At 40.8% G+C, this 20,004-nt stretch overlaps 1 protein-coding gene and 1 long non-coding RNA gene across 3 annotated transcripts in view; one reads left to right on the top strand and one right to left on the bottom strand.

The window, feature by feature from the left end:
- LOC134337792 (uncharacterized) overlaps window positions 1-20,004 on the bottom strand; it is a 129,733-nt gene that overhangs the window by 57,322 nt on the left and 52,407 nt on the right. The gene's annotated exons all lie outside the window — the stretch shown is intronic.
- The window catches only part of ttc34 (tetratricopeptide repeat domain 34), an 81,176-nt gene that overhangs the window by 52,436 nt on the left and 8,736 nt on the right, over window positions 1-20,004 (top strand). For both annotated transcript variants that reach the window (XR_010016068.1, XM_063033033.1), the window contains exons 6-7: window positions 1,340-1,610; window positions 8,850-9,064. Coding sequence is in view for 1 of the 2 variants with exons in the window: in XM_063033033.1 (XP_062889103.1) it covers window positions 1,340-1,610; window positions 8,850-9,064 (486 nt within the window). In the remaining variant the exon portion in view is untranslated. The remainder of the gene's footprint in view (window positions 1-1,339; window positions 1,611-8,849; window positions 9,065-20,004) is intronic.

Raw genomic sequence — 20,004 nt, 5'->3', positions numbered from 1 at the left:
GCTTGCTTTTGCAGCAATTCCATCAATTCATTCCTCAGTTATTCCCTATTATCTACTCTCATACATAACATTAATGGCCCCCTTCCTCTGATTTTTTTTTTCCTTATTGCTTTCCTTTACTTGCCAATTTGCAGTAGCCAATTTAACTAACAACCTGCAAGTCTTTGATAAACAGTATGGGATGCAGTCACGGGGAATATGCATGCACACACACAAAATATTGAAACTGGGTCACTGGAGCTCTGACAGTTCTACTACATACAATGTCACTGTGACACCTGTTGTAGTTTGGACATGATTACTCTGAATTCATTTCTCCTTTATTCATTAATTATTCCTTGATAATTTAAACCTTTTGTGAGGTGAAAATAGCTGAGTTGCTATGAAAAATGTTTTGAAACCCAGAATATAATATAGATAGAATAAGAAGAACATATCCCTGTTAAAGATGTTGATTGAATGCTGAGGCACTGTAGTAGAGTGACATTTTGGCAGTTGCTTTAAATCTTTGTTTGAGTTCTTTCACTTGTCAAAAATAACTGAGGAGGACATAATTTAGTTTTGAACATTTTTTAAATGAATGCTTAATTGCTCTCACTTTCTTCCTACATTGTGGCAGTACATTCTCAATGTACTATAATAGCTAATAATGAATTAGTACACCAGGTACTGACACAAGGCTTGGTCATTGCTTTTTATTTTACAGGATGAGTTATGTGGATGAAAGACAGTGTATGTTTTACATCTGCTGTTTTTAAAAAGTCCCCATAATGTTTTAAAAACTACTCAATATACAAGTCCCTGAGGTAGATGAATTTCTGTCCTATTCATCGATCTGCATTGCGCATGCTGACTTTACTTTGTTCCTAATTTAACGATGCCTGTTTTCATTCTTGTTTTTCAAATAGGTTCATGGTCGTGTTCCATCCTCTCCTACAACAACTTCCTCCCTTTCACCCCTCTAAGCTGTTACCACTTTTCCATTCACGGCCTTTTGCACAATATCAGTTTTAGTTATCTCTTTTAGTGGCCATAGTTTCAACTATTTAGGCCCTATGTTCTGTAATTCCTTCTGCAAACTTCACATTGATTCCTGGCCTCCTTTAGTATCATCAAGCCAATCTCTAACAAAGCTTTAGATCCCAATATCTCTGTATGGTTTAATATCAAATTTTCTTCGAACTTGAGGAAAATTTGCTTCTATAAATCTAATGTACTGATGTTAGTTGCAACAACATTTAACACTGATATATAAATTATGTGAACTGTTATAATTTTAATTTCCTAAGCTTTTGAATATAGTAGATCCACCACCTGTCCGCTTTTCTTTAACTAATAGGAAGCCGTAGAAGACATTGCAGCAGCCCTACAGGCAAATCAAGAGTTGGCATTGCAAGAAATTTCATCTCTGAAGCATGAAGCTCAAAATCTGATTTGTAGCTGGCTGTATGATCATTGTGTTAATGCCTTAACTGGAATAGTAGATGCCAAAGAAAAGATCTTCACTGAAGAACATGTTAATCTTCCTACAATTGGTCAATCACTGCTGTTGATCAATGGGAAAAATTCAACCTGGCACATCATGTACATTGATATATTGATTGCAAAAGGTAATAAGTTCTTTTCTCTGTTTTTGGCACTGATAATAGGGATTGTTTATTCTTTTCCATAGATGCTGCCTGACCTGCTGAGTTCCTCCAACATGTTAGGCCTTAAGACATAGGAGCAAAATTAGGCCATTTGGCCCATTGTGTTTGCTCTGCCATTCAACCATGGCTGATCCTTTTTTCTCTTCCTCAACCCCATTTCCCGGCTTTCTCCCTGTAACCTCCAATAAAAAACCTAGCAATCTCTGCCTTAAACATACCCAATGACCTAGCCTCCACAACTGCACGTGGCAACAATTTCCACAAATTCATCACCCTCTGGCTAAAGAAATTTCTTTGCATCTCTATTTTGAATCTCTATCCTAAGGCTGTGCCCTCTTGTCCTAGACTTTCCCATCATGCGAAACATCTTTTCCACATCTACTCTGTCTAGTCCTTTCAACATTCGAAAGGTTTCAATGAGACCCCCCCCCCCCCACAATCCTTCTAAATTCTAGCGAATACAGACCCAGAGCTATCAAATGTTCCTCGTATGATAACCCTTTCATTCCTGGAAACATCCTTGTGAACCTCCTCTGGACCCTCTCCAATACTAGCACATCTCTTCTAAGATGTGAAGCCCAAAACTGTACACAAAAGGTGAGGCCTCACTAGTGCCTTATAAAGCCTCAGCCAATGCTCTAACCATCTTAGTAACTCCCCGTAATACCACGGGCTCTTAACTTGGTAAGCAGCCTCATGTGTGGCACTTTGTCAAAGGCCTTCTGAAAGTCCAAATACAGTGGCATGTAAAGGTTTGGGCACCCCGGTCAAAACTTCTGTTACCGTGAATAGTTAAGTGAATAGAAAAGATGAACTGATCTCCAAAAGTCATAAAGTTAAAGATGAAACATTCTTTTCAACATTTTAAGCAAGATTAGTGTATTATTTTTGTTTTGTGCAATTTTAGAGTGGGGAAAAAAAGGAAAGGAGCAACATGCAAAAGTTTGGGCACCCCAAGAGATTTGAGCTCTCAGATAACTTTTACTAAGGTGTCAGACCTTAATTAGCTTGTTAGGGTTATGGTTTGTTCATAGTCATCGTTAGGAAAGACTAGGTGATGCAAATTTCAAAGCTTTATAAACACCCTGACTCCTCAAACCTTGTCCCAACAATCAGCAGCCATGGGCTCTTCTAAGCAGCTGCCTAGCACTCTGAAAATTAAAATAAATGATGCCCACAAAGCAGGAGAAGGCTATAAGAAGATAGCAAAGCATTTTCAGGTAGCTGTTTCCTCAGTTAGTAACGTAATTAAGAAATGACAGTTAACAGGAACGGTGGAGGTCAAGTTGAGGTCTGGAAGACCAAGAAAACTTTCCGAGAGAACTGCTCGTAGGATTGCTAGAAAGGCAAATCAAAACCCCTGTTTGACTGCAAAAGACCTTCAGGAAGATTTAGCAGATTCTGGAGTGGTGGTGCACTGTTCTACTGTGCAGCAACACCTGCACAAATATGACCTTCATGGAAGAGTCATCAGAAGAAAACCTTCCCTGCATCCTCACCACAAAATTCAGCGTCAGAAGTTTGCAAAGGAACATCTAAACAAACCTGATGCATTTTGGAAACAAGTCCTGTGGATTGATGAAGTTAAAATAGAACTTTTTGGCCGCAATGAGCAAAGGTATGTTTGGAGAAAAAAGGGTGCAGAATTTGATGAAAAGAACACCTCTCCGACTGTTAAGCACGGGGGTGGATCGATCATGCTTTGGGCTTGTGTTGCAGCCAGTGGCATGGGGAACATTTCACTGGGAGAGGGAAGAATGAATTCAATTAAATACCAACAAATTCTGGAAGCAAACATCACATTGTATGCAAAAAAAAAGCTGAAGATGAAAAGAGGATGGCTTCTACAACAGGATACTGATCCTAAACACACCTCAAAATCCACAATGGACTACCTTAAGAGGCGCAAGCTGAAGGTTTTCCCATGGCCCTCACAGTCCCTCGATCTAAACATCATCGAGAATCTGTGGATAGACTTCAAAAGAGCAGCGCATGCAAGACAGCCCAAGAATCTCTCAGAACTAGAATCCTTTTGCAAGGAAGAATGGGTGAAAATCTCCCAAACAAGAATTGAAAGACTCAACCTGTGATACTTGCCAAAGGGGGTTTACTAAGTACTGACCATGCAGGAGGGTGCCCAAACTGTTGCTTCGGGCCCTTTTCCTTTTTTGTTATTTTGAAACTGTAAAAGATGGAAATAACAAACTAATCTTGCTTAAAATATTAAAGAAATGTTTCATCTTTAACTTTATGCCTTTTGGAAATCAGGTCATCTTTTAACACGAGGAAATCTGTAGATGCTGGAATTTCAAGCAACACACGTAAAAGTTGCTGGTGAACGCATCTTTTACTCGCTTAGCTATTCACAGTAACAGAAATTTTGACCAGGGGTGCCCGAACTTTTGCATGCCACTGTATGCAACATCCACTGCATCCCCTTTATCCTACTTGTAATCTCCTGAAATAATTCCAACAGGTTAGTCAGGCAGGATTTTCCCTTGAGGAAATCCTGCTCATTTTGTCTTACCTTGTCCTTTGTCACCAAGTACTCCATCACCTTGTCCTTAACAATTGACTCTGTGTATGTTAAACATATAACCATATAACAATTACAGCACGGAAACAGGCCATCGCAGCCCTTCTAGTCCATGCTAAACTCTTACTCTCACTTAATTCCACCGACCTGCACTCAGCCCATAACCCTCCATTCCTTTCCTGTCCATATAGCTGTCCAATTTAACTTTAAATGACAACATCGAACCTGCCTCAACTACTTCTGCTGGAAGCTTGTTCCACACAGCTACCACTCTCTGAGTAAAGAAGTTCCCTCTCAAGTTACCCCTAAACTTTTGCCCTTTAACTCTCAACTCATGTCCTCTTGTTTGAATCTCCTCCACTCACAATGGAAAAAAACTATCCACGTAAACTCTATCTATCCCCCTCATAGTTTTAAATACCTCTATCAAGCACCCCCCACCCAACCTTCTACGTTCCAAAGAATAAAGACCCAACTTGTTCAACCTTTCTCTGTAACTTAGGTGTTGAAACCCAGGTATCATTCTAGGAAATCTCCTCTGTACTCTCTCTATTTTGTTAACATCTTTCCTATAATTCGGTGACCAAAACTGTACACAATACTCCAAATTTGGCCTCACCAATGCCTTGTACAATTTCAACATTACATCCCAACTCCTATACTCAGTGCTCTGATTTATAAAGGCCAACATACCAAAAGCTTTCTTCACCACCCTATCCACATGAGATTCCACCTTCAGGGAACTATGCACCATTATTCCTAGATCCCTCTGTTCTACTGCACTCTTCAATGCCCTACCATTTACCATGTATGTCCTATTTTGATTAGTCCTACCAAAATGTAGCACCTCACATTTATCAGCATTCAACTCCATCTGCCATCTTTCAGCCCACTCTTCTAACTGGCCTAAATCTCTCTGCAAGCTTTGAAAACCTACTTCATTATCCACAACTCCACCTATCTTAGTATCATCTGTATACTTACTTATCCAATTTACCACCCCATCATCCAGATCATTAATGTATTTGGCAAATAACATTGGACCCACTACAGATCCCTGAGGCACACCACTAGTCACCGGCCTCCAATCTGACACAGTTATTCACCACTACTCTCTGGCGTCGCCCATCCAGCCACTGCTGAATCCATTTTACTATTTCAATATTAATACCTAACGATTGAACCTTCCTAACCAACCTTCTGTGTGGGACCTTGTCAGAGGCCTAACTGAAGTCCATATAGACAGCATCCACCGCTTTACCCTCAACATTCCTAGTAACGTCTTCAAAAAATTCAATAAGATTTGTCAAACATAACCTTCCCCGCACAAATCCATGTTGACTGTTTCTAATCAGACCCTGTCTGTCCAGATAATTATATATACCATCTCTAAGAATACTTTCCAACAATTTACCCACCACACGTCAAACTCACAGGCCGATAATTGCTAGGTTTACTCTTAGACCCCTTTTTAAACAATGGAACAACATAAGCGATACGCCAATCCTCTGGCACCATCCCCATTTCTAATGACATTTGAAATATGTCTGTCAGAGCCCCTGCTACTTCCACACTAACTTCCCTCAAGGTCCTAAGGAATATCCTGTCAGGACCCAGAGACTGATCCACTTTTATATTCCTTAAAAGCTCCAGTACTTCCTCCTCTTTAATCATCATAGTTTCCATAACTTCCCTACCTGTTTCCCTTGTCTTACACGATTCAATATCCTTCTCCTTAGTGAATACCAAAGAAAAGAAATTGTTCAAAATCTCCCCCCATCTCTTTTGGCTCCACACATAGCTGTCCACTCTGATTCTCTAAGGGACCAATTTTATCCCTCACTATCCTTTTGCTATTAATATAACCGTAGAAACCCTTGTGATTTATTTTCACCTTACTTGCCAAAGCAACCTCGTATCTTTTAGCTTTTCTAATTTCTTTCTTAAGATTCTTTTTACATTCTTTATATTCCTCGAGCACCTCATTTACTCCATGCTGCCTATATTTATTGTAGATATCTCTTTTTCCGAACCAAGTTTCCAATATCCCTTGAAAACCATGGCTCTCTCAAACTTTTAACCTTTCCTTTTAACCTAACAGGAACATAAAGATTCTGTACTCTCAAAATTTCACCTTTAAATGACCTCCATTGCTCTATTACATTCTTCCCATAAAACAAATTGTCCCAATCCACTCCTTCTAAATCCTTTTGCATCTCCTCGAAGTTAGCCTTTCCAATCAAAAATCTCAACCTTGGGTCCAGACCTATCCTTCTCCATAATTATATTGAAACTAATAGCATTGTGATCACTGGACCGAAGTGCTCCCCAACACAAACCTCTGTCATCTGACCTATCTAATTCCCTAACAGGAGATCCAACACTGCCCCTTCTCTCTTTGGCACCTCTATGTATTGCTGCAAAAAACTATCCTGCACACATTTTACAAACTCCAAACCATCCAGCCCTTTTACAGTATGGGCTTCCCAGTCTATGTGTGGAAAATTAAAATCTCCCACAATCACAACCTTGTGCTTACTACAAATATCTGCTATCTCCTTACAAATTTGCTCCTCCAATTCTCGCTTTTCATTTGGTGGTCTATAACACACCCCCCATAAGAGTTACTACACCTTTCCCATTCCTCAATTCCACCCAATAGCCTCCCTAGACGAGCCCTCTAATCTATCCTGCCAGAGCACCGCTGTAATATTTTCTCTGACAACCTCCCCCTCTTGTCCCTCTGATTCTATCACACCTGAAGCAATTAAATCCAGGAATATTTAGTTGCCAATCACACCCCTCCTGTAACCATTTTTCACTAATAGCTACCACATCATACTTCCAGGTATCAATCCATGCTTTAAGCTCATCCACCTTTCTTATAATGCTCCTAGCATTAAAATAAATGCATTTAAGAAATGTTCCACCTCTTAACTCTCTGTTTATCACTAATGGTGCAAACAAATTTACTATTTTTCTTGCAAACAACAGGAATTCTGCAGATGCTGGAAATTCAAGCAACACACATCAAAGTTGCTGGTGAACGCAGCAGGCCAGGCAGCATCTGTAGGAAGAGGTGCAGTCGACGTTTCAGGCCGAGACCCTTCGTTAGTCCTGACGAAGGGTCTCGGCCTGAAACGTCGACTGCACCTCTTCCTACAGATGCTGCCTGGCCTGCTGCGTTCACCAGCAACTTTGATGTGTGTTACTATTTTTCTTCCTTCTTCCCTACATCTGTTCCTATAATAGGGATATAATAGGTATGTTACTGATAATACGGATCACTTTTATATAAACCAACACCAAGACTGGGCAAAAAAACAATTAGAATCATTGAAATGTGTTGCACAGAAATGGACTCTGTTGGCCCATGTTGATCATAATGCCTATCTACACTAATCCCATTTGTCCACATTTGGACAGTGTATCTTGCCTTTCCTATCGAGGTACCCCTCCAAATGCCAAATAAAAATTCTAGTAGTTTTTGCCATCTCTGCCATCTGGTTCCAGCTATTCACCACCCTCTGTGTGAGGAAAAATATATCCCACAATTCACCGTTAAATTTCTGTCCTTTCACATTAAACTGTGTCCTGTAGTTTCTAGATTCCTCTGACCTAGCAAAATTCTGACTAGCCACATCAACTTGTAAACCTCTGTAAGGTCACCAAGCAGCCTTCTACATTATAGTGAGAATAATCCCAGCCTATCTAATTGCTCCTTTTAAATAAAACCTCCAATCCAGGACCTGTCTGGTGAATTTCTTCTAAACTGTATTGTTACCTCATCCTTCTTGTAGTGTACCTACCAGAACTGTACACAATGCTCCAAAGAGCAGTCTAGCCAATGCTTTGTACAACTGCAGTGTGACATGCAAATTCTTGCACTCAATGCCTGTGTCACCACCATCATGAAACTTATGGATTTATCCCGAAGTTTTTACATCAGCGCTGGTAAGGGCCCTGCCATTTGCCTTGTATATCCTAACAGAATTTGACTTCACATTTGTTAGAATTGAATTCCATCTTCCAGTGCTCTGCCCAACTTTCTAAGTGAATTTCTAGTTGATCTACTATATGTCCTGCTGTATGCTTACTTGGCCGGAAAAGTTGACTGTTTATTTCTCTCAATAAATGCTGCCTGATCTGTTGAGTTCTTCCAGCATTTTGTTGTTGCTCTGTATGGTTAGACAATCTTCTTTGCTATTTATGACTACACCAATTTTCATATTGTCTGCAAATTTACCAATCATGAGAGAAGAACTTTGGACTTCCATGAACTTTGCTCATTCTTAAGAAACCCTTGCTTAAGAATCAAATTTTTATTCCATAAAATTATCACAAAATAACTTAAACTGTATGAGTAACAGTATTTTCAGGTCAGTCTAAATTAGGCCTCCAAGTAGTGGAGTAGGGTTTGAGAATAAAGTGCAAGTGATCAAGAAATTAAAGCAAGCTAATACAGTGGTATACAAATTGCAGCTAATTGATCACAAAAGCTTAATTAGAACTTCCAGTATTTGTGTAGGTTTTTTTAAAAGCTATTTTATCAGATTTAAAACTTTCAAGATAATCTTTGATTAGATTGGTGATTTTAAATGTACTGGCGTGATATAAATTATTATCACTCATGCTGGAATCACAGGAATATTTCCTTCCTGCAGAAATGTATGAAGATGCCTCAAAACATCTGCAGGAGAATTTTGGGCAACCTCCTAATGACATTGCTGCCATGTCCAGGTATGCGCTCATTCAGATGAAGATGAAGAATGCACACCATGCTGTTGAAAATTTGAGCATCCTTGCTGAAAAGCGTAACAAAGATTTGGAATTTTTGATAAAATTTCTGGATAATAAACAGCTTCAGACTGTGGTTCAGGTAATGTTTTTACTTCAGCAAAAACAAATGTTTTTTCTTGAAGAGTTGCAATATCTATATACAAAACAACATATGCAAAGTTTAGCAGCTTTTAAACTAATATCATTTTGTTTCGACTTAACATTATTAATAAATCATCATTGTTCAAATTGTCAGTGAGAAATTTGGAATGCAGTTCCCAATTGATCAATTGTTACTTAAATTGATTAACTCTACTCGGCTAGTTGAGAATCATTTCACTGGAAAGGTCTTTTGCCCTCCTTTTTCCAATATGATGGACTGCACCGTATGAGGTTTGCATTTTGATTGGATTTCTAACTTTGAATAATATCTAGTTTTAAATTTTAAGTTTTAAATTTCATGGTTCATGTCCATCCATGCACATTCTAGTAATAATTAGGCAGCAAAATATTTTTGTTACAGAATTTTTCATTCTATCTTTTTAGCCTGTCCTGTGTTCTGATTCAGCATATTCCAATTAATTTAGGTTACGGGTAGGCTCAATCTATTTAATTATACAGAATGATGTATTAGAACTGATGGACTGAAATGCTTAGCCTTGCTGTGGTTTCAAGATTATAAAAAATTTAGATTAGATTAGATTATGAGGACACACAGTCTTCTTTTATTGTCATTTAGTAATGCATGCATTAAGAAAATATACAGTTCCTCCTGAATGATAACACAGAAAACAAGACAAACCAAGACTGAAAAACTGACAAAAAACACATAATTATAATATATAGTTACAACAGTGCAAAGCAATATCGTAATTTGATAAAGAACAGACCATGGGCATGGTAAAAAAAAAGCCTCAAAGTCTCTCGAAAGTCCTATCATCTCACACAGACGGTAGAAGGAAGAAAAACTCTCCCTGCCATGAGCTTCCAGCGCCACAAACTTGCCGATGCAGCACCCTGGAAGCACCCGACCACAGCCGACTCTTGAGTCCGTCCAAAACCTTCGAGCCTCCGACACCAAGCACCATCTCTGCTGAGCGCTTTGACCCCGGCCCCAGCAACAGGCAAAGCTGAGGATTTGAGGCCTTCCCCTCCCAAGATTCTCGATCGCACAGTAGCAGTGGCAGCAAAGCGGGCATTTCAGAAGTTTCTCCAGACGTTCCTCCATGCTTCTCACGTCTGTCTCCATCAAATCAGGATTGTGCACGGTACCTACTTACAAATACAATATCATTTCGGAGCGGCCGCGTGCATTGCGTTGCACTGCCATCTTCTCCTCCCCTCCTCCATTATTAAGGACCTCTAGCACCCAGGGCATGCCCTTTTCTCACTGTTACCATCAGGTAGGAGATACAGAAGCCTGAAGGCACACACTCAGCGATTCAGGAACAGCTTCTTCCCTTCTGCCATCCGATTCCTAAATGGACATTGAAGCTTTGGACACTACCTCACTTTTTCTAATACACAGTATTTCTGCTTTTGCACATTTTTAAAAAATCTATTCAATATATGTAATTGATTTACTTGTTATTTATTATTGTTTTATTTTACTTATTATTGTTATTATTGTCATTTTTTTCTTCCTCTGCTAGATTATGTATTGCACTGAACTGCTGTTGCTAAGTTAACAAATTTCACGTCACATGCTGGTGATAATAAACCTGATTCTGATAATCTGTATATTAAGAGGTACTGAAGGCTGGTATTTTAGCAAAAGCAATTAAGGTCATGCCCTTCATGCCCTGATCAATTAAGACCCTATCAATCTCTATATTAAACATACTTGAAGATTTGGCCTCCTCAGCTGCATGTGGTAAAGAATTCCACAGATTCACTATTCTGACTAGAGAAATTCCTCCTCTTCTCTGTTCTATGTGGATGTCCCTCTATTCTGAGTCTGTGTCCTCTGGTCTTGGATTCTCACTGTGAGAAACATCCTCTCCACTTCCACCCAAGGCCTTTCACAATTTGATAAGTTTCAATGAGGTCACCCCTCATTCTTCTGAATCCTAGTGAATATAGGTCCAGAGCTATCAAACACTCTTCATATGACATGCCATGCAATCCTGGAATCATCTTGTGAACCCCTCCAGTTTCAGCACATCCTTTCTAAGATAGGGACCCCAAACCTGCTCATAATACTCCATGAGGCCTCACCAGTGCTTTATAAAGTCTCAACACTACATCCTTTCTTTCATACTCTAGACATCTTGAAATGAATGCTACCATTGCATTTGCCTTCCTCACCACAGACTCAACCTGCAAATTAACCTTTAGGGAACCCTGCACAAGGACTCCCAAGTCCCTTTGGCACCTCAGTTTTCTGTATTTTCTCTCCATTTTGAAAATAGTCAGCCCTTTCATTTCTTGTACTTAAGTGCATGACCCTGCCGTTCCCAACACAGTATTCCATCTGCCATTTCTTTGCCCATTCTCCTAATCTGTCCAAGTCCTTCTGCAGCCTCTCTACTTCCTCAAATTACCGGCCTCTCCACTTATCTTCACATCATCTGTAAACTGCAACAAAGCCATCAATTCCATCATCCAAATCATTGATATATAATGACTGTTTTAGTTGCCTACTGTTTGTTTTTAAAAGCTTCCCACTCCTCTACCTTCCCACTATTTTTGCCCCATTATATGCCCCCTCTTCAGCTTTTATGTTGGTTTTGACTTCTCTTGAAAGCCACGGTTGTAATACCAAGTAAATCAATTTCTCATGCCAAAAATGAAAACACATTGTATATTAAAGAGAAGTAGGGGAAAGAAGCGGGGTTGGTACTTTCAGAGGAGGCTTGGGAGAAAATATGCAGCTTCCAGTGGTCTTCAACTAACTCTTTGATTTGGAGAGAACATTGTTGGAAAAATATTATACGATACTTCAAGACCTCATACCAGGAAAAATACAAAGACACAAACGTGGCATGTTGGAGAAGGTGTGACTCCAAGGAGGCAAATTATTTCCATATTTTTTGGGATTGCCCTAAATTAAGTTTATATTGGGAAGGTATTCACAGAACATTAGTTAAGGTACTTAAGACTCAGATACCTCTGAACTTTGAGACTCTCTACTTGGGGCATGTATTGTTTTTGGAACAGAAGAAAGATATAAAGCTGCTGCAGGCCCTTTTAGTGGCAAGTAAGAAATCAATCACCAGAAAGTGGTTAAATCCAACATCACCTACATTAGAGGATTGGCATGAAATCATTTTGGAAATATTTAAAATGGAAAAGATGACCTACTCTCTGAGAATTCAAAAGGAAACATTTTATCAAATTTGGAATAAATGGATTGAATTTATAACCCCAGAGCGAGCAGACTTTAGATGACTCTCCTAATGGTTTATACCGTTTGTCTCACCAACATAGTAATAGTGTTAAACATAAGCACCCTTGGCTCGAACGCTTACTGTTTTTTTTTGAAAAATGTTGAAATAGCACAAGTAAAGAAAAGAACTGGGAAATTTTGGACCAGAAAGAAATGGACCAGAAGAGATACATGGAAATTAGTATTCAACCACTATTGTTAATATTTTTATAACAACTATTATCATTATTTAGTTTAATCGAGTGGAATTACAATTGCACATAAACATCTATTTGAGTGCCTAATTATTTTTCTATATTATCTCAATGTGCACTTGTGAATGTACAAATTAATGTAAATTTACTCACATAAAAATGGAAAAGGTTATATATGTAAAGAAAAGTTTGTGTATTACTTGTGAATACCTTATCGAAATAAAAATAATTTTTTTTAAAAGAAAGGAAGGAAAGCCACGGTTGTGTCCTCTTTCCTACAGAATACTTCTTCCTCTTTGGGAGATGTATATATCCTTTGCCTTCCGAATTGCTTCCAGAAATTCCAGCCATTGCTGCCCTGTCATCATCCTGCGAGTCCTGCTGAAGGGTCTTGGCCCAAAACGTCAACTGTATTCTTTTTCCATCGATGTTGCCTGGCCTGCTGAGTTCCTCCAGCATTTTTTGTGTATTGCCTGGATTTTCAACATCTGCAGATTTTCTCTAGTTTGTGTTCTTTCCAATCAATTCTGGCCAACATCTCTCTCATGCCTCTGTAATTTCCTTTATCACTGTAATACTGATACAACCTTAAATTTGAGATTCCACGGATGAAGTTATTCATTTTTGAAGATAGATTTTTGCACATTGGCCATACACTTAATAGGAAAATATTATTATTATTTTGAAATGTGAGCTTGAGAAAAATTGACAAGTTGGGTGCTGAGAATGTTTTTTTTCTAACCAGGATAGTTGTAGAATAAAGGGATTAGCCATATACTGTAAGTCTAAGATGAGAAGTTAATTCTTCTGTTGAAGGGTTGTAAGGGACTAATTGACTGGCTCGTGCTCTGCTTTTTTTGTTTTTTTTTGAGGGGCTAAGCTTAAGGCTTTTGAAACTGAACAAACTGCTTGAGCTAATTACCAGTAACCAATTAAATAGTCTCCATGGGCAAGACTGATGGCATTGAATGATAATCTTTGAAGAATATTGATAATTTGACATATCAAATCAAGCAGAGCAATGTTCTACTTTCTGCACATTAGAGAACAAGGAAAATGGAGACGGGCAAAAGACTTTTTTTTACATTTAATCATGTCAGTCAAATGACTTGTTTTCCATTGTGCCACTAAGGTAACCATATCCTTTTGCTTTTAGAATTTTTTTCCTGCATTAAATAGGAATCCTACAAGCCATTCCAAAATTAAGATTATATAATGGAAATATTGCCATATTGCCAATCATATACATCTCTGAGCTCTTTCTGAAAACATTTTCTTCTTTTTCACGAAATCCAGTCTTCGAATTAGATTGACTAAGTAACAGCTTCAGGTAATGTTTAATCCAGTAACTAGCAGAAAACTCTTCCAGACTATATTGTCAAGAAACCCATCTTGCATGTTGTTTTATCGTGACATTGAGCACAAATACAAAAAAAAACATGAGGCCAGCTTTATAAAGTCTGAAGCTGGTGCTTTAACCTTAAAATGAATTGCTTTTATTTTTGCACTCATTGCAATGCTTTCTGTTAACAACTTGTAATGAACAGAAATAATGAAAAGTGCATTATCTAGCATAGTAGCTCGGTGCCTTAATGGAAATGCTGGCATAGATTTGTTTTCCATAGTTGGTAACTCTTTAAGAGCTATATTCTATTATTAGATTGCATCAATTGTTTTTGCTTTTCCACCTCTGAAGCTGTGTTAAAATATATTCTAGGCTTCCTTTCCCTTTACAGCTGGGGTGGTAGTTTATAAGTAGTTGTCTCAGTGATGGTATTGATTACTTTGCACTTGGTTGAAGGAATGTTAGTCATTAGGTAAAAATGAACAGGGTGTTTATCAAAGGGAGCTGCTGGGCCCTCAATGTGTTGAAAGTCAAGAATGTTATGTTTGAGCCAGTTGTGTATATAGTAAATTGAATTTGTTTTTCTTTTTTTTTGTTATTAAATGTTTCTCAAGTTGGTGGGAAGGGTAGATGGAAAGAAAGTAGGGAAAATTTATTTAATTCCTTGTCCTTAATACTTGAACTGTAGATGGCAGATGTCAGAGGTGCCTGGTGTGCTGTTCTCTCCACTACTATTTATCAGTTGACACTTGTTAATCTGGAGTTAAGCCATTACCTAAAACAACTAGATATTTATCTTAGCAATAAAATAAAACTAGAACACTCTTCAACCATAATTGCATAAATATGATTTCTGTTTCTTATATAATATAAGATGTTTATCTGGAGAACTATTCCATATCTTAAGGGAATGGTAATCTTGTAGATGTTAAACATTGCTGAGATTGAAGGAAGATTGGATTTTTAAGGCAACTCAAGTTTATTTCAATATTTTGTATCAATAAGGAACAGAAATATTACCCTTAAAGTATTTCTAATGGCTTAAAATACTGATGTGAAACAGTTTAATAAAGATTAACACATGAGAGCTAACTTTTGACACCACAGGAACATCTGCCACTGATTTTGGTATCCGTGTTTTTGTGCTTTCCCCATGGACCATTGATCATGAAATATGTAGTAAACTCACAAGTTCTTGTTCTCAGTAGGAAGCTTAGCTAGCTTGAGAATAGACCTGAGAATTGTGACTCCAATATTGGAACCTTACTGCAGACTTGTCAACAGCTCAGTTGTTGTAAGTCATCTATGTGCAATATTGGCTCAGTTTTTCCCTCTCCATAAACATAATCCAAACTACTGAGCTTGTCCTACAGCCATGCACTTCACAATGTTTAAGTCTCTTTGGTAGTATTCAAAATCTTTAACCGTTTCATAGAACAGTAAATTCCAGTTAATTGGGACAATTGCATTTTGGCCCAATTGACAGATTGCCCCAGTTGGCCAGAGTTTCATGGAAATAGTTAAAAGGTATAAGAAAGGCAAGCTACCACTTAATTGTGTATTAAATAAAACAAAAATAAATTAGAACACAATCAATGCTACCACAGTACTGTAAAACTATGTTTTAGTTCTTAATAGTTATTTACGGAGGAATTCATCTACAGTTTCCTATTAAGCGGCCTAGTGTCCCAAATGAACAAAGGGAATCCTGGCTATTTTCTCGATTAGATTTTGTTTTTTAAAAGTTGCCCCAGATAAGTGGCTGTCCCCAGTAACCATTAGCCAATTAACCAGAATCCACTGTATTTGCTAATTTTCTCCCTTCCTAACTCCCACCATTAATCCCTTGGCTGGATTTCCGTACAGCAACCTTGCCCTTACTCCGTCAGGGATATTTCCTTTGTCCTATTCATTTCACCTGCCATATTTGCTACAACTTAAAACCAGCCTGTTTTATCAGTTTCCCAATTCTAACAAAGGATCTTTACCCTAAAACATTAACTGCATTTCTTTTTCTACAACAGCATTTTCTATTTTTATTTCTAATTTTTAATCTCTACAGTTTTTATTTTCCAAATTGTCAGCTCAATTTTTTCACTGCAAATATGCAGTTATGTAGAATTGTTACTGCAGAACTCTAGTTCAGTTGTAATATTTGGGGTATAACCATGAATTATAATTATGTTTATAAACAGTCTTATTTCACAGAGAACAGGAATTCTGCAGATGCTGGAAATTCAAGCAACACACATCAAAGTTGCTGGTGAACGCAGCAGGCCAAGCAGCATCTGTAGGAAGAGGTGCAGTCGACGTTTCAGGCCGAGACCCTTCGTCAGGACTAACTGAAGGAAGAGTGAGTAAGGGATTTGAAAGTTGGAGGGGGAGGGGGAGATCCAAAATGATAGGAGAAGACAGGAGGGGGAGGGATAGAGCCAAGAGCTGGACAGGTGATAGGCAAAAGGGGATACGAGAGGATCATGGGACAGGAGGTCCAGGAAGAAAGACAAGGGGCGGGGGGACCCAGAGGATGGGCAAGAGGTATATTCAGAGGGACAGAGGGAGAAAAAGGAGAGTGAGAGAAAGAATGAGTGCATAAAAATGAGTAACAGATGGGGTACGAGGGGGAGATGGGGCCTTAGTGGAAGTTAGAGAAGTCGATGTTCATGCCATCAGGTTGGAGGCTACCCAGACGGAATATAAGGTGTTGTTCCTCCAACCTGAGTGTGGCTTCATCTTTACAGTAGAGGAGGCCGTGGATAGACATGTCAGAATGGGAATGGGATGTGGAATTAAAATGTGTGGCCACTGGGAGATCCTGCTTTCTCTGGCGGACAGAGCGTAGATGTTCAGCAAAGCGGTCTCCCAGTCTGCGTCAGGTCTCGCCAATATATAAAAGACCACATCAGGAGCACCGGACGCAGTATATCACCCCAGTCGACTCACAGGTGAAGTGTTGCCTCACCTGGAAGGACTGTTTGGGGCCCTGAATGGTGGTAAGGGAGGAAGTGTAAGGGCATGTGTAGCACTTGTTCCGCTTACACGGATAAGTGCCAGGAGGGAGATCAGTGGGGAGGGATGGGGGGGACGAATGGACAAGGGAGTTGTGTAGGGAGCGATCCCTGCGGAATGCAGGGGGGGGGAGGGAAAGATGTGCTTAGTGGTGGGATCCCATTGGAGGTGGCGGAAGTTACGGAGAATAATATGTTGGACCCGGAGGCTGGTGGGGTGGTAGGTGAGGACCAGGGGAACCCTATTCCTAGTGGGGTGGCGGGAGGATGGAGTGAGAGCAGGTGTACGTGAAATGGGGGAGATGCGTTTAAGAGCAGAGTTGATAGTGGAGGAAGGGAAGCCCCTTTCTTTAAAAAAGGAAGACATCTCCCTTGTCCTAGAATGAAAAGCCTCATCCTGAGAGCAGATGCGGCGGAGACGGAGGAATTGCGAGAAGGGGATGGCGTTTTTGCAAGAGACAGGGTGAGAAGAGGAATAGTCCAGATAGCTGTGAGAGTCAGTAGGCTTATAGTAGACATCAGTGGATAAGCTGTCTCCAGAGGCAGAGACAGAAAGATCTAGAAAGGGGAGGGAGGTGTCGGAAATGGACCAGGTAAACTTGAGGGCAGGGTGAAAGTTGGAGGCAAAGTTAATAAAGTCAACGAGTTCTGCATGCGTGCAGGAAGCAGTGCCAATGCAGTCGTCGATGTAGCGAAGCAAAAGTGGGGGACAGATACCAGAATAGGCACGGAACATAGATTGTTCCACAAACCCAACAAAAAGGCAGGCATAGCTAGGACCCATACGGGTGCCCATAGCTACACCTTTAGTTTGGAGGAAATGGGAGGAGCCAAAGGAGAAATTATTAAGAGTAAGGACTAATTCCGCTAGACGGAGCAGAGTGGTGGTAGAGGGGAACTGATTAGGTCTGGAATCCAAAAAGAAGCGTAGAGCTTTGAGACCTTCCTGATGGGGGATGGAAATATATAAGGACTGGACATCCATAGTGAAAATAAAGCGGTGGGGGCCAGGGAACTTAAAATCATCGAAAAGTGTAAGAGCGTGAGAAGTGTCACGAACATAGGTCGGAAGGGATTGAACAAGGGGTGATAAAACAGTGTCGAGGTATGCAGAAATGAGTTCGGTGGGGCAGGAGCAAGCTGAGACAATAGGTCGGCCAGGACAGGCAGGTTTGTGGATCTTGGGTAGGAGGTAGAAACGGGAAGTGCGGGGTGTGGGAACTATAAGGTTGGTAGCAGTGGATGGGAGATCCCCTGAGCGGATAAAGTCGGTGATGGTGTGGGAGACAATGGCCTGGTGCTCCTTAGTGGGGTCACGATCGAGGGGTAAATAAGAGGAGGTATCCGCGAGTTGTCGCTGTGCCTCGGCAAGGTAGAGGTCAGTACACCAGACTACAACAGCACCCCCCTTATCGGCGGGTTTAATAATAAGGTTAGGATTAGTGCGGAGGGAGTGGAGAGCAGAGCGTTCCGGAGGAGTGAGGTTGGAATGGGGACAAGGTGCGGTAAAGTCGAGACGGTTGATGTCCCGTCGGCAGTTAGCAATAAAGAGATCCAGAGCAGGCAGAAGACCAGAGCGGGGTGTCCATGAAGAAGAGGAGTGTTGAAGACGGGAGAAGGAGTCATCGGTGGGGGTGGAAGAGTCCTTGCCGAAGAAGTCGGCTCGGAGACGGAGACGGCGGAAGAAAAGTTCCGCATCGTGGTGAACACGGAACTCGCTGAGGTGTGGGCGAAGGGGGACAAAGGTGAGGCCCTTACCGAGAGCGTTCTGCCTCCGACAGTTGAAGGTCGGAGGGGATGGTAAAGACCCGGCACGGATGAGAGCTGGGATCAGAGGGGGGGAGGCTGGGGGTGTCAGTGGAGAGGGGAGGGTTGGGGTGAGAGGAAGGTGGAGCCTCCGAGGGCCCAGGAGCTGACGGTGGGATCTGAGGGAGACGGGATTGCAGAGTATTGGTGGGGGAAGGGGAGACGGGAGTCACAACAGCAGCACATAAAGACCCGGCCTGCAGTTCAAGGCTGGAATCTTGAGAGCTGGGATCAGAGGGAGGAGCGGGGAGGCTGGGGGTGTCAGTGGAGAGGGGAGGGTTGGGGTGAGAGGAAGATGGAGCCTCTGAGTACCCAGGAGCTGACTATGGGATCTGAGGGAGACGGGATTGCAGAGTATTGGTGGGGGAAGGGGAGACAGGAGTCACAACAGCAGCACTTGAAGACACGGCCTGGAGTTCAAGGCTGGTGTCGCAGTTGGTGGTTGCGCAATCGCTGTGAAGGTGTCCGTGGTCGTTAGGATCTCCCCCTCCCCCTCCAACTTTCAAATCCCTTACTCACTCTTCCTTCAGTTAGTCCTGACGAAGGGTCTCGGCCTGAAACATCGACTGCACCTCTTCCTACAGATGCTGCTTGGCCTGCTGCGTTCACCAGCAACTTTGATGTGTGTTGCTTATTTCACAGAGAATGAATTTGACCTCCATCACTTTCAGTATCAGGTAGGTGTGTGTTGAGTACTGGCACCCAGCATGGAACAGTAAGCTTCAAAATTCTTCCTGCCCAGAAGAGAATAAATTACTTGACAGCCAAGCCCCCCCCCCCCCAATCATCCTTTCAGGATTTCTCAATACTGACTGACTGCAGAGGCTGGAATCTGGAGCAACAGTCAGCTGGAGAAACTCAGAGTTGAGTAGCACCTCAATGAAATGTCTTGACATGAAACATTGACACAGTTTCCGTCAACACAGGTGCACCATAAGGCTGTGTGCCTAGCTTTCCATTGTACTCGCTTTATACTTATGACTGTGAAGCTAAGCACATCTCCAATGCCATATTTAAGTTTGCTGACAACACCACTGTCATTGGCCGAAATAAAGGTGGTTTTGTATCAGCATATAGAAGGAAGATTGAAAATCTGGCTGAGTGGTGTCACAATAACAACCTCTTAATGTTAACAAGACCAAGGAGCTGATTATTGACTTCAGGAGGAGGAAGCCAGAGGTCCATGAGCCAGTTCTACTCAGGAAATCAGGCAGAGAGGTCAACAATTTTAAGTTTCTCAGTGTTATCATTTCAGAGGATCTGCCCTGGGCCCAGCATGTGAGTACAACTATAAAGAAA

Source organism: Mobula hypostoma, chromosome 25 (assembly GCF_963921235.1).
Source record: "Mobula hypostoma chromosome 25, sMobHyp1.1, whole genome shotgun sequence".
Classification (NCBI taxonomy): Eukaryota; Metazoa; Chordata; class Chondrichthyes; order Myliobatiformes; family Myliobatidae; genus Mobula; species Mobula hypostoma.
Note: the sequence above shows the minus strand (reverse complement) of the source record. Positions and strands in the feature narration are given on the sequence as shown.